The sequence below is a fragment of the Euleptes europaea genome, chromosome 5 (genome assembly GCF_029931775.1).
Source record: "Euleptes europaea isolate rEulEur1 chromosome 5, rEulEur1.hap1, whole genome shotgun sequence".
Classification (NCBI taxonomy): domain Eukaryota; kingdom Metazoa; phylum Chordata; class Lepidosauria; order Squamata; family Sphaerodactylidae; genus Euleptes; species Euleptes europaea.
The window spans coordinates 7,804,644-7,819,524 of NC_079316.1; the positions used below are offsets into that span (position 1 = coordinate 7,804,644).

Consider the following 14,881-nt stretch of genomic DNA (forward strand, 5'->3'; position numbering starts at 1 on the left):
ATTGTCCCAACCCAGGGTTGGCTACTCCAGTTTGGGCCCAACTCGGAACGACCAACTGCAAAGCTTGGGGGGCGAATATTAGGGTATAATGCCATAGAGCCTCCACCCTCCAAAGCAGCCGTTTCCTCTTGGGCAACTGATTGTTGTAGTTTGCAGAACAGCTGTAGTTTCAGGAGATCGCCCGGACCCACCTGGAGGTTGGCAACCCTAGGCCAAAACATTTGAGGCTTTTTGGGGGGGTGGGCCCTAGGAAACCAGCCAGACCCCAGTGAACTCATCGCAGTGAGCATGAACAGAACAGACAAAGCTGCCTTCTACTGAATCAGACCATCAAGGTCAGTATTGTCTACTCAGACCGGCAGCGGCTCTCCAGGGTCCCAGGATGAGGTCTTTCGCATCACCTACTTGCCTGGTCCTTTTTAACTGGAGGTGCTGGGGATTGAACCTGGGGCCTTTTACATGCCAAGCAGATGCTCTACTACTGTGCCACGGCCCCTCCCAAAACATCCGTAGACATAACCATGAAGCTGCCTTCTACTCTTGGCCAATCAAACTCAGTCTTGTCTACTCAGATCGGCAATGGCAAATAGGATCTCAGGCAGAGGTCTACCACATCCCCTACTGCCCGGTCCTTTCAACTGGAGCTGCCAGGGATTGAACCTGGGACCTTCTGCATGTAAAGTAGATGTGCCACCATTGAGCCACGGCCCCTCCCCAAACACAAATGCACATACATGAAGCTGCCTTCTACTGAATCAGACCATCGGTCCATCACGGTCAGAATTGTCTGCTCAAACTGGCAGCAGCTCTCCAGGGTCTCAGGCGGAGGTCCTTCATGTCACCTACTGCCTGGTCCTTTCTTAACTGGAGATACCAAGGATTGAACCTGGGACCTTCTGCGTGTCAAGCAGATGTTCTACCACTGAGCCATGTTCCCTCTGCATAACAACTAAAGAAACCATCAGACTCCCGGAAAGGTGACATGGGTAGGGTGTGTGTGTGTGTGTGTGTGTGTGTGTGTAAAGTGCCGTCAAGTAGCTTCCGACCCTATAAATGAAAGTCCTCCAAAATGCCCTGTCTTTGACAGCCTTGCTCAGATCTTGCAAATTGAAAGCGGTGGCTTCCTTGATTGAGTCAATCCATCTCTTGTTGGGTCTTCCTCTTTTCCTGCTGCCCTCAACTTTTCCTAGCCTGATTGTCTTTTCCAGTGACTCCTGTTGTCTCATGATGTGACCAAAATACGACAGCCTCAGTTTAGTCATTTTAGCTTCTAGGGTCAGTTCAGGCTTGATTTGATCTATAACCCACTGATTTGTTTTTTTTGGCAGTCCACGGAATCCGTAACCCTCTCCTCCAACACCACATTTCAAAGGAATCTACTCTCTTTCTGTCAGCTTTCTTCATCGTCCAGCTTTCACAACCATGCATAGTAATAGGGAAAACGATGGCATGAAATTAACCTGATCTTGGCGGCCAGTGACACATCCTGACACTTCAGAATCTTTTCTAGCTCCTTCATGGGCAGGGTAGAGGGCAGATTATAAAGGTTGACTTTGACCTGACTCAGAAGTCCCCAAGCACCAGAATGCCTCTCTTTGGAGGTGTTATGGGGCATCTCAAGATACTTGCGCGTGGCATGGAGGTGAGCACATGTTTTGCATGCTCAAGACCTCGGCTTCAGTCATCATCAGTTAAAGGTAGCAGCAAAGATCTCCCTTGCCTTGACATCTTGCTGGCCTGCTGCCAGTCAGAGATCACAACTCTGAGGCCATTTGTGCATGGTAATTAGCAGCACGTTCCAGGCTGAATTGCCCCGCATATTTTTTTTAATTTTGCTGAACCGTCATTCCGGAAGTGACTGCTAAGCAGGCACATACCTGCTTCGCATTAGTAAAGAGCCTATTTAATGAGACCTTTGGTGTTTGCCCCAAAGAATCTCCCTCAAGGAACAATGCAAAACAACAGAGGTGCATTAGCTATGCATATGCTAATGACTATGCAAACAGGAACAAAGGAGCAGGCAAGTGGAGGGAGCGGAGCTTCTCCTTTTGCATCGGGACCATGAAAAGGCATTTTTTAAGTCAGATTTTTAAAAAGAGCTTTGAGCGAGCATCAAAATTCACCATGCAAAAATGACCCCAGCTCGGAGGACCAGTCAGGCAGCTTCCTATAGAAGAGGCGTGATGCAGAACTGTTAGCTCGAATCAGCGATGCTGTCTTGGTCCCCTGGAGCTCAGCCATGTGATTGGCAGGTGTCTCCCTGGCCAAGAAAGGTGGCTTTCCTGACACCTGAGGCTATTTAACTAGAGACACCTGGGATTAAACCAGAGTCCTTCTACTCACAGAGCGCATGCTCAGCCACCGAGCCCCAGACCCTCCCCAGGTTAGGTCATGTTTGGTACAGAATACATCTCCCGGGTTGCATCGAAGGCTGTGGGGAGAGAGACGGCTGCTCAGCGCCCTCCCTTTGAAACTGGAAACACCCACAATTACTGTGTTCCGGCACTAATTGGAACACAAGTCCCCCTGGAAACTTGGCAAGCGGGCAGAAATAGAGAAAAACACAGCAATCTGTCTGTTAGCCAAGTGGAGGTGACTTTGCTGTAGTGGGTTAAGGGCAGAGCCGCGCCTTGTATGGGTAGAAAAGAGCAAGAGCCCAGTAGCATCTTAAAAACTAACAAAATTTCTGGAGAGGTTTGAGCTTTCGTCAGCTAGAATATAGCTAGATCTTCAATGGGTGCGTATGTGTGTGTTTGGGGTTACTGTTGGGGGGGGGGGATGTTCAGCGTGAGTCTCCCTCCCTCTTTGCTCAAGCTGTTTCACACTCTTTCAGGAGAAGAAGAGTTGGGTTTTTTTATCTAGTTTTTCCTCTACATTTAAGGAGTCTCAAAGCGGCTTACAATCGCCTTTCCCTCCCCACAGCAGGCACCTTGTGGGGTAGGCGGGGCTGAGAGAGTTCAGAGAGAACTGTGAGTGGCCCAAGGTCACCCAGCAGGCTTCATGTGGAGGAGTGGGGAATCGAACCCAGTTCTCCAGATCAGAGTGCACCACTCTTAACCACTACACTATGCTGGCCCTCTACTCTAGTAGGAGCTGTCCAATGGACTGATGCCCTTGGCAAATGGTTTAAGAGCTGGATGAAATCTCCCCTGTGTGGGATTTGGCCCCCTCCCCCGGGGCTGTAATGTGCCCATCCCATCAACAGAAGGGGATCTCAGAGCAAAGAGACACCTCTTCAAAGGCAGTCAATTTGCTATCAGGTGGGGCTTCATTCCCCTTGTGCTCTATCTAGGCTTTAAGAGAGGTACACATGAACACATGAATCTGCCTTATACCGAATCAGACCCTCCGTCCATCAAAGTCAGTATTGTCTACTCAGACCGGCAGTGGCTCTCCTGGGTCTCAGGTAGAGGTCTTTCACATCACCTACTTGCCTAGACCCTTTAAGCGGAGATGCTGGAGATTGAACCTGGGACCTTCTGCATGCCAAGCAAAGGCTCTACCACTGAGCCCCGGCCCCTCCCCAGATCCTGGAATGCCTGAACGAACCCTTCTAAGTCTGCTTTGGGAATGAAGGATTTAACCACAGTATTCTGGAAGGAGCTGCTGAACAAATAAAGTTGCAGAAGATGTATTCGTTCCATTTGTTGAGCTTTGCCACTGGCCAGCAGAAGAAGAAGAGTTGGTTTTTATATGCCGACTTTCTCTACCACTTAAGAGAGACTCAAACCGGCTTACAATTACCTTCCCTTCCCCTCCCCACAACAGACACCTTGTGAGGTAGGTGGGGCTGAGAGAGCTCTAAGAGAGCTGTGACTAGCCCAAGGTCACCCAGCTGGCTTCATGTGTAGGAGTGGGGAAACCAATCGAGTTCACCAGATTGGTCTCCACCGCTCATGTGGAGGAGTGGGGAATCCAACCCGGTTCTTCAGATCAGTCTCCACTGCTCCAAACCACTGCTCTTAACCACTACACCATGCTGGCTCTTCCTAAACATTATAGCACCTCCCAAACATCATAGAATACGCTTTCGACACAATGGCATTTCTGTCAGTCTAATTTAATTGTGTCACACTTTCATTTTCTACTGTTAGAACAAATATTTTGTCGGGGGAGGCGTGGAGAATAAAAGGGGATCTCTAGGATTTACCAACCTTAAGCAAGTGAATAAACCTTCAATTTATGACTGGAGAGAGAAATTATGGATATATATGAGGATGGCCAAACTAACCGAATTCCTACATGGAAAAGATATGGAAGAATATAAAAAAACTTGGACAAAGGCCGCCACATATTGGGATAAACTGGCAAAAATGGATTTTACTACTTTAATTAGTGAGTTATAGAAACTAGTTAATATTTTTATATTTTACTGTTAATAGATATTTTTAAAACTGTTAAGACACTTCTTTGGAAGTCGGGTGATGGGTCACGTTTTCAAGGTGGGTGGAGGGTTGAAGAGGTATCTTTTTGGTTTTTATAATTTTGTAACTACGAATGTATTAATAAGTATATATAGATACTCTTTTGTATTTTCTTATGTTAATTTTCTTTTTTGTATATTATTTTTTATTATTGTATTCGTTTGTTTTTGTTTTATGTGTTATGTTATAAAAATTAATAAAAAATTATATATATATATAAAAAAAAAGGATTTACCAACCTGGACTCTCCTGCTTGGATTGTGACAGGGATGGAAGAATTGTTGTGCTGCAGCACCATCTAGTGGCCATGCATGGGAAACAACACCCCACTGTTAAAACCCGGTTGTGGGGAAATGCACTAGATAGTTGCATTTTCTGGAGGTCGAGCCTGAGGAGGGGGAGATTTGGAAAGGGAAGAAACCTCGGGGGGGGGGTGCAATGCCATAGGGCCCACCCTCCAAAGCAGCCATTTTTCTCCAGGGGAAATGATCTCTGAAATCTGGAGATCAGCTGTCCTTCCAGGAGATATGCAGTCCCCACAAGGAGGTTGGAGCAGAAATTTCACATATACTACAATAGTCAAGCTAAAGGAAAAGAGCAGTAATGGCTCTAAGAATGTACCCAAACAAGTATTCAATGAAAAAGTGAATTTAGTGCCAAAGTGAAAACTACAAAAATTAACAAAGGAAACTTACAAAATGCTAAGAGTACAAACTCGATACAACAATGTACAACAGGCAAGGATTCAGTTCTTATCTCATTCAATCACTTGTAATCCCTTAGGACTTGTGTACAGTTCATATGCTTATAAATCCCACAGGCGCAGGAAGAAGAAGACTGGTGAGAAATGGAGGAACGCCGTCCGGATGCTTCGTGTTTTCACTACCAAGTGGGCAGCTTCATCAGCTCTCTGTTCAAGTTGGAGTCAAAGCTCCTTCAGATGAAATACAAAGTTTCACAAAGTTACCAAATTTCATGCGCCCACTAGGCTGCTCTGCTCTAAACTGCTTGGTAGTGAAAATGCAAAGCATCCAGACGGCGTTCCTCCATTTCTCCATGGCCCCTTCCAACTCTATGGTTCTAGTTGAATCAATAGCATTTATTGCATATGTGTGTACGTTAAGTGCCATCAAGTCTCTTTCTGACTTATGGCGACCATCTTCTGTCAGGGCTTCTTATTTTCCCGCTGCCACCATTAGCAGAACGGACCGATGGGATCCATCTTTGTGTAAAGCTACCAAAAAAACCCCACAAAAGGCACAATGCAGAGGTGGATTGCTCCTCTACAAGCCAGCGATGTAATTCCGGTGTTCGTATGCATCCAAGAAGACAAAGGCCAGCTAAGGTGAACTTGGAAAGGGGGAAGAAATGCTACGTGGGCTCCTCTTTGCTCTGGAACACGGCAGCGCGTTTGATCGGAGCCAGAAATCTGAAAAATCAAGGCGATCAAAATCCAACAGCCCAACTGCAAGGTGAGAACGTCAGAGCAGACTGAGCTGTATGTATTTGATGAGGGTGGGTGTGGAAGGGGGAACTTGGGAAGGTGACGCATCTCACAGAGGGGAGGAAAGGCATGCCAGCCCCAATCCTGTGCAATTGTCCAAGGAGCCCTGAATCCTGATCAGCCTTAGAAACGGAGAGTTGATACACAAACTGCTTATTAGCAGCATTAATCAACACGAGCAGATCTTTCCAGTGGATTTGGGGACACTGAATTGGGGGAGGGTGGGGGGTGCTTTTACCTGCGGGACAATCTATGGCCACACGCCTCCTGGAGAAAAGCCGGCATTTATGTTTTCTTTCAAAAAAATGGCCATTAGCAGAATGGTGTGTACGACGTCAAAGACAGTTCTGTCTTCCCAGGCCCTGACGCTGCTGGGGCTAGCCCTGGGCATGCCGTAGCATCAGCCTTAGCGGAACTTGTATGGAACTCCCTGCCCCAGGATGTGGTGATGGCTGCCAACTGGGAAGGCTTTAAGAGGGGAGTGGACATGTTCATGGAGGAGAGGGGTATCCAGGGCTACTAGTAAAAATGAATACTAATCATGATGCATACCCATTCTCTCCAGGATCAGAGGAGCATGCCTATTATATTAGGTGCTGGCAGGATGCTGCTGCTGCAGTGGTCTTGTTTGTGGGCTTCCTAGAGGCACCTGGTTGGCCACTGTGGGAACAGACTGCTGGACTCGATGGGTTTGTGTCTGATCCCGCAGTGCTTCTCTCATGCTGGGGGGCTAACCCCGGGCATGCTGTAGCATCAGCCTCAGACCCGGCGATGCTCTCCGGCTTCGGCCTCCAAACTACACACCCTGTCAGCACCTGTTGCTTCTCCTTGCCTGCACATTGCAGCATGATCTCCGCTGTGGCAACAGTGGCAGGGCAGGTGGCGGAAGGCAATGTGCCCCCAGGCAGGGCCTGCCTCTTTTGTTCGGCCTCCTGGAGGATCCTTGCATTCATTAGGTGAGGCAATTGAACAGACTTGCGCTTGAGTGGGCAGGACAGGCCCAGGGCCAGCGGCATAGGGTTTGGTTTCTCTGACAGTGTTCGAAGGGTTCAGGTTGCTCTGGGCTGCCTGAGACAAGAAGCTGATGTTCGGGGGTGACAGCGAAAAACACACCAAAAGGCTCCGGGCAACCACAAACACAAGAAGAAGAACAAGAAGAGTTGGTTTTTATATGCCGACTTTCTTTACCACTTAAGGAAGAATCACACTGGCTCACAATCACCTTCCCCTCCTCACAACAGACACCCTGGGAGGTAGGTGGGGCTGAGAGAGCTCTAAGAGAACTGTGACTAGCCCAAGGCCACCCGGCTGGCTTCATGTGGAGGAGCGGGGAAACCAACCCGATTCACCAGATTAGCCTCCGCCGCTCACATGGAAGCGTGGGGAACCGAACCCGGCTCTCCAGATCAGAGTCCACTGCTCCAAACCACCGCTCTTAACCACTACACCACGTTGGCTCTCCAGCGGCGTAATTGTACATCTGAGCCCAAATTCTGTTTGCGGAAAGAAAGCACCCCCCTCGTGGCAAGGGCTGCAAGCTGTGCACACCGTCCAGTATTGTCCCCAACAGGGGATGGGCAGCAACCCCTGGAAGTTCAAGAAGAGGTCATAAGGGAGGCAGTCATCCTTTTGGTCCCCCCCCCCCCAAAGGATCTGTGATTTCGGCAGCTCACCCATTGATGCAGGCCCAGAAGCAGCTGCTCAAGGCTGGATCTCCAGGGGATTTCTTTAGACCGCAGCGTCATAGCAACCGCTGGGAAAGAACGCGGCCCCTCCATGGATGCCAGCCGACTGGGAGGCAGTTTCTATAGGAACCGGCCTCAGAGCGCAGGAGGGTTGCGGGGTCTCCACGGAGGAAGACGTCATCCCAGAGCGGCCACGTGGGTTACCGCAACTCCAAGCCCCAGAGTAAAGAGAACCGTGGGTGCCATGCATTCGGCTCCCCCCCCGCGAACTCCAGGGGTGCCTTTTGAGAATACTGTGACATATGGAGGAAGCGCAAACTGGCCCATCGTCTTCATGACCCGCACAAGATTGCGCTTAGTTTGAGGACCAGCAACTGGAAGAGAATTGCTAGCGGGACACAAACATAAAAGGTACTTAGTGAGCACCAAGCACCCATGCAGAAGCTGCCTGCTGTGTCTCAGGCCAGCCTCCCAGGAGACGTTCTGCTGTCTCGCTAAGCTTCAGGTTCAACTGGAATTATCTCTTGAATGGACAGAGCAAAACAATTCGGCCTCACGGGAGATTCCTTGTTTAATCTCTGTATCAGTCACTGTTCTGGGATCGCCTCCTTCCCATGAGGAAGTGGGTTGACTCGTGCAGTAAATCAGGGGATATGCTCCTCTGACGGTGGGCTGGTTTTATTACACGGGTTTTGGGTAATAAAGACAAGCTGTTGAAGTGAAAGATTTCCTCTCCTGGTGGACGATCTCTCCCTCAGACAGGAGATAGGGGCTTACAGATTACTTGGATACCTTTGCAGTGTGGCAGAACGGCAAGAGTGCTGGACTTTGGAGCAGGAGATCTAGTTTTAAGGCTCTGTGATGTCTTGGCCACGTGCATTTGCCTTTATTATTTATTTATATCCCGCGTTTCTTCCCCAGTTGGGACTCCCAAGCGTCTTAGAATATTGTTCGACCCTCCTCCATTTTCTCACAACCCTGTGAGGTAGGCCAGGCTGAAAGTTTGTGATGGGCCCAAGGTCACCCAGCAAACTTCCATGGTAGAAGTGGTGATTCAAACCCATGTCTCCCAGGATCCTAGTCTGGCACTCTGTCCGCTATGCCATGCCGGCCCCTCATGGCATTGGCCACCATTTTATCAACTTACAGGACTCGTAGGGTTGCCAACCGCCAGCCCTCGTGCTGCCAATTTCTTTAAGGTATCTTAATTCTGGCACAGGTGTGTTGAATTGTTGTAACCGCCAGGTACTAGCTGGCAATCTCCTGCTGTTACAACTGGTCTCCAGTCGACAGAGATCAGTTCACCTGGAGAAAATGGCTGCTTTGACAATTGGACTCTATGGCACTGAAGTCCCTCTCCTCCCCAAACTGCCAGAGAGGGGGAGCTCACCACCTCCCTAGGCAGGTGATTCCACCGTTGAACAACTCTTACTGTAAACATTTCTTTCCTACTATCCAGCCGGTACCTTTCCACCCACAATTTAAATCCATTATTGTAAGTCCTATCCTCTGCTGCCAACAGGAACAGCTTCCTGCCCTCCTCTAAGTGACAACCCTTCCAATACTTAAAGAGAGCAATCATGTTCCCCCTCAACCTCCTCTTCTCCAGACTAAACATTCTCAAGTCCCTCAGCCTTTCCTCGTAGAGCCTGGTCTTCAGGCCTCTGACCATCCTCGTCGCTCTCCTCTGCATCCATTCGATTCTGTCCACATCCTTTTTGAAGAGGCCTCCAGAACTGCACACAGTACCCCAGGTGCAGCCTGACTGATGCAGTGTACAGCAGAACTATGACATCTTGCGATTTGGATGTTATGCCTCTGTTGATGCACCCCAAGATCTTGTTCACACACACTGCTACCCAGAAGTGTATCCCCCATCCAGTATGCATGTCCTTCATTGCTGTTACTCAGATGTAGAACTTGGCACTTACCCGTGTTGAATTGCATCCTGTTCGCATCTGCCCACTTTCCCAGTGTGTTTAGATCTCGTTGAATTCCATATCTTCTTACGGCGACCCTATGAATTAATGTCCCCCGAAACCATCCTGTCATTAACAGGTCTTGCAAATGGAAGGCCATCTGATATCTACAGAGCTTCTCTTCTCCTTGCCAAACAATCTCACCTTTCCCCATCCTTCTTTGTGTCTCCAGATGCATACGTCCACATGGATTTAACCTGAGAATCAGCCCAGAGGTGTTCCCCCCCTCCCAACAAGAAGAAAAACCACGGATAAGAACTCACCTGGACTTTGAGTGGTAGGAACATTTGCTTTTTTTAATTCAGAAATTTATTTTAAATTACATTATGTAATAATATCAAGTCTATTTTACAAGTTTAACGGGGGGGGCAGGGGTTGACATTGGAACCAGTTATGCAGAAATCAGAAATGAGATGAAATGATTTTTTCTTTTACAAAAAAAGAGAGAAGAGACAGGAAGAGGAATTATGAGTAAGTACCAGAGAGTTAACTAAAAAAAATGGGAAAATCAAGAAAATGTAAAGCCTGCCAAAAAAATGAAAATAAAGAGGAATCTAGTTACTAAGATTCCGAGACAGCCAAAGGATTTAAAAAACAAACCAACTAAACACAATTTACAGTCTTGATCCTTCATGACCATGTGCCCGTGTTTTAGAAACTCGGTCCTCGACAGCCCCTCCCCATAAAATCCTGAGCAAATGGTGGTACAGCAGGCCGCTCAGACTCCTCCATCTGGTCAGGAGGAGGAGGAAAACGGAGGACGGGCAGACATCATGCCAAGCAGGCCCCCGGGGTCACCGCCTAAAGGAACCGTCTTCCGCTGGATGCTTTTGGATGGGGTGGGGGGATTCTGCTGCGCCAGGAACCAGACGAAGGGGAAGGGTGGGAAACTAAACCAGGCGTCTTCTCTCTCTCCCCCCCACCCCCGGGGCCTTCTCTCAAACGTAGAACAGTCTTACTCTGGAAGTGCTTACAAGGAGGTCGTCGTCGAAAAACTTGGTTTCTATGATAACGTTTCCGCTGCAGAGGGGGGAAAAAGAAGGGGAGGAGATCAGAGAAGAACCGGAGCAGGGTTGACGGCAGACTAGCTGGAGAAGGCACAGAGAATCATAGAGTTGGAAGGGACCATAGAGGCCATCTATGCAGGATCAGAGCATCCCTGAGAAATGCTTGTCCAGCCTCATCTTGAAGACTGCCAGTGAGGGGGAGCTCACTACCTCCCTAGGCAGCCCATTTCACTGCTGAACATCTCTCACTGTAAAAGATGTCTTCCTAATGTCCAGCCGGTACCTTTCCGCCTGAAATTCAAACCTATTATTGCTAGTCCTGTCCTCTGTTGCCAACAGGAACAGCTCCCTGCCCTCCTCTAAGAGAGCCACTATGTCCCCCCTCGACCTCCTCTTCTCCAGACTGAGAATTCCCAACTCCCTCAGCCTCTCCTCGTAGGGCTCGGTCTCCAGGCCTCTGATCATCCTCGTCTCTCTTCTCTGCACCCGCTCCATTCTGTCCACATCCTTTTGGAAGCGAGGCCTCCAGAATTGCACAGAGGACTCCAGGTGCAGCCTGACCGATTTGGTGTACCGTGGGACTGTGACATCTTGTGATTTGGATGTTATGCCTTGGTTGATACAACATCGAATTCTGCACAGCCATCACTACTGTGAGGTTCCCAAGTGTGCTGGGAGATGAGGCAGTTGGTACTGAACTGCACTTTGAGTCAGAGGGTGCCACTTAGAGGGGGGCAGGGAGCTGCTCCTGTTGGCAGCAGAGGACAGGACTTACAATAATGGGTTTAAATTGCGGGAGGAAGGGTACCGGCTGGATATTAGGGGAAATTTTTACAGTAAGAGTTGTTCAACAGTTGAATTGGCTACCTAGGGAGGTGGTGAGCTCCCCCTCTCTGGTGGTCTTCAAGCTGAGGCTGGACAAGAACTTGTCAGGGATGCTCTAGGCTGATCCTGCATTAAGCAGTGGGTTGGACTAGATGGCCTCTATGGCACCTTCCAACTCTATGGTTTTTGAATCCACACAGCAATTCCACAGATTATTTGGGCAAATTCTTCAGTATCGGGACCGGATCCCCTGGCACTGACTCTTTCAGTGCCTCAGTAATGGCTCCAGGGAGCAGCCGGGAACTGCGTTCTCTTCCCTCCAGGCATTCAAGTTGTACCTGCCAGCTGGGACTCATGTTACAAGGCATGCCACCGGGTGCGAGCATCAAGGAAACCCCTCGGCGTCTCCTTTCTATCTTCCGAAAGCAAGCGGGCTCTAACACTACCACAGTTGCAATCAATATTGCCGCAGAGAGGTGAGGTTAAGCCGGTGAGGCTGGGAGCGGCTCTGTATCTCAATGACAGCCCTGACTGAAGAAACTTTGGGCTGTTGTGTATTCTGCAACGGAGCACACAGTACAGAGTGTGGTATTCAGCACATGAGCATTTATTTGGTGGTGGCAAGCGCTGCCAAGTCGCAGATGATTTATGGCAACCCCGTAGGGTTTACAAGGCAGGAGACAAATGGAGGTGGGTTTGCCCTCGCCTGCCTCTGCATAGCAACATTGGACTTCCTCGGCGGTCTCCCATCCAAGTACTAACCCGGGCCGACCCTGCTTAGCTTTTGAGATCTGACGAGATCAGGCTATCCCAGGCTATCCAGGTCAGAGCATTTATTTAGTATTCTCAAAATTATAAACACATACACATGAAGTTGCCAGAATGGTGCAGTGGTTAAGAGTGTTGGTTTAGAGCGGTGGACTCTGATCTGGAGAACCGGGTTTGATTCCCCACTCCTCCAGATGAGCGGCGTAGGCTAATCTGATAAACTGGATTTGTTTCCCCACTCCTACACACGAAGCCAGCTGGGTGACCTTAGGCTAGTCACAGCTCTCTCAGCCCCACCTACCTTACAGGGTGTCTGTTGTGGGGAAGGGAAGTGAAGGGGATCGGAAGCCGGTTTGATTCTTCCTTAAGGGATAGAGAAAGTCGGCATATAAAAACCAACTCTTTTTCCTCTTCTGGGTCAGTATTATCTAGTCAGACTGGCAGCAGCTTTCCAGGATCTTAAGCAGAAGTCTTTCACATCACCTACGACCTAATCCTTTTAACTGGAGATGTCAGAAATGGAACCGGGGAACTTCTAAAAATCTGGCATAGTGAAAGGACTGAAGAGCATGAGATGGAACAGCGCCAATTCAAACGTCACCTAAGCCATGAACTCACTCGGTGACCTTGGACAGGCCACTAATTCTCTCATCCATCCCCAATGCCACAATATAGTGGACAATAATGCTGGGCTACCTTGTATGGATTACCAGATAATGCTTGGAACATTTCCTAAAGTGTCATCCTCAATGCTGGGTTTCGTTGGTTTTTAAGAATCACGTTTCTAGGCCTTAAGGCTGAATGCATATGTGCAGCACCTGGTGAAACTCTCAAACTGTGGTTTGGTTAAGCTGTAATGTCAAAGCATTTAGCCTCCCCGCCCCATTCTACGCAGCCCCTCTTTGCCAGGGGTTTCACATAGAGCAACTCACGTTAGGACATTCGCGGGCATCATCTGTGACTCCGGAGCGGCCTCTATCAAGGACTGCCAGGTATTTGTGGAGTTGGGGATCACAAAGCCGAACTCGAAGAACCATTCTGCAAAGAGAGGAATGGGGGAGAGGCGTTAGAGCAGACAAGTTCCCCCCTCCTTTCCCACCTTAGCATCCACCTAGCACCCCTCTGTGTTTAAGACCATGCCGTACAGCCCAGAGGGCATTCAGCAGCTCCCAGGACTATCCTCCCCAACAACGAAGCATTTATTTGCACAATGCATAGTGGGGGGAGCCTGGCTGTCCTTTCCGCGTTGGCCAGGACCCCGTGTGCCACTTTTAGCGGCATCTGTTTAGATAAGTGCTTGTAGAATTTCAAGTTGAGAGGGTACAATTTTTATGAAGTGGGGATATGAATGGTCTTTGAATCCTTGTATGTGTGCGTGCTATCTGTAATGTGCTGCTGTTAGAGAAAGAGCACTTGATTTTACTGTTGTGTTTCTTATGTAATTATGGATTGTTTTTAGATGTTTTTAAAAGGTTGTGAGCTGCTCTGAGCCTGGCTTGGCCAGGAAAGGGTGGCCTAAAAATCAAATCAATCAAAAATATTGATTATGATTGATTTTAAACTGTATATTGCTGACTTTAATTAATATGTATGGAATTAATGTTTTTTAAATAATTTGTATGATACGTTGTTTCTGTGACCTGCCCTGAGCCCGGCTTTGGCTGGGATAGAGGGCGGGATATAAATCCAACAAACAAATAAATAAGCTAATGATGTGACGTACAAGTAGGCTAGCAAAGGATGCTTTATGGGCAAGCATGAAGGAAAGAGGTTGCCAGAGGCAACCGTATCTTTTGATCCGGCTACCGCCTGCCCCAGCAGAGCCTGGCTGCTTCTGAGCACCTCCGAAGCTTAGCCTGCCTCCAGCCTGCCTCCCTTCCCCTTCTAAACTGGAGGGAAGGAGCAGAATCGGTGAAAACCACAAGTAAAATTTGGGGAACCCGCTCATGGGCTTGAAACTTTGGTGGACTGAGTCTTGCCCTTGTCCAGTTGCAGTCTCTCTCCCCCGATTCATGTTCAATTTTCTTGGTGGCAGGGACACATCAACAGTGGATCAGACCATCACAGAATTATAGAGTTGGAAGGGACCACCAGGTTCATCTAGTCCAACCCCCTGCACAATGCAGGAAACTCACAACTACCTCACACACACACCTCCAATGACCCCCTACTCCATGCCCAGAAGATGGCCAAGATGCCCTCCCTCTCACGATCTGCCTAAGGTCATAGAATCAACATTGTTGACAGATGGCCACCTAGCCACTGCTAGATCGGTCCATCAGAACCAGTATTGTCTGCTCAGACTGGCAGCAGCTTTCCAGGGTTTCGGGCTGAGGTCTTTCACGTAACCTACAACCTGATTCTTAACTGGAGATGCCAGGGATTGAACCTGGGACCTTCTGCACGCTGAGCAGATGCTCTACCACTGAGTCACAGCCCCTCCCAAGGGACCTGGTTCTTTCCCTCCATAAAGGTCTTTATTCACTAAACAGGTGTTCTAGCTGGCTTATCAGCGGCCGGACTCAGGGTACCTTGTCTCTCAGGAACAGGGCTGGGGAATTCACAAGCGAAGTCAAACAGTTCGAGGTCAACAGGGAGCCAGAGGAGTTGCCATAGTCGGTTATCAGTCTAAGGCCAGGTAAATTCAGGAGTCGATCACAACGGGGTCAGCCGGTTACACGTGTGGCAA

The 14,881-nt window shown here is 48.9% G+C and overlaps 1 protein-coding gene across 1 annotated transcript in view; it reads right to left on the reverse strand.

Moving 5' to 3' along the window:
- Positions 1 to 10,479: 10,479 nt before the first annotated feature.
- Positions 10,480 to 14,881, reverse strand: part of PDE6D (phosphodiesterase 6D) — a 40,279-nt gene continuing 35,877 nt past the window's right edge. The window contains exons 4-5 of the mRNA XM_056850127.1: positions 13,125 to 13,230; positions 10,480 to 10,612 (exon numbers count right to left, since the gene is read on the reverse strand). Of these exons, the coding sequence (XP_056706105.1) occupies positions 10,531 to 10,612; positions 13,125 to 13,230 (188 nt within the window). The 3' untranslated portion in view covers positions 10,480 to 10,530. The remainder of the gene's footprint in view (positions 10,613 to 13,124; positions 13,231 to 14,881) is intronic.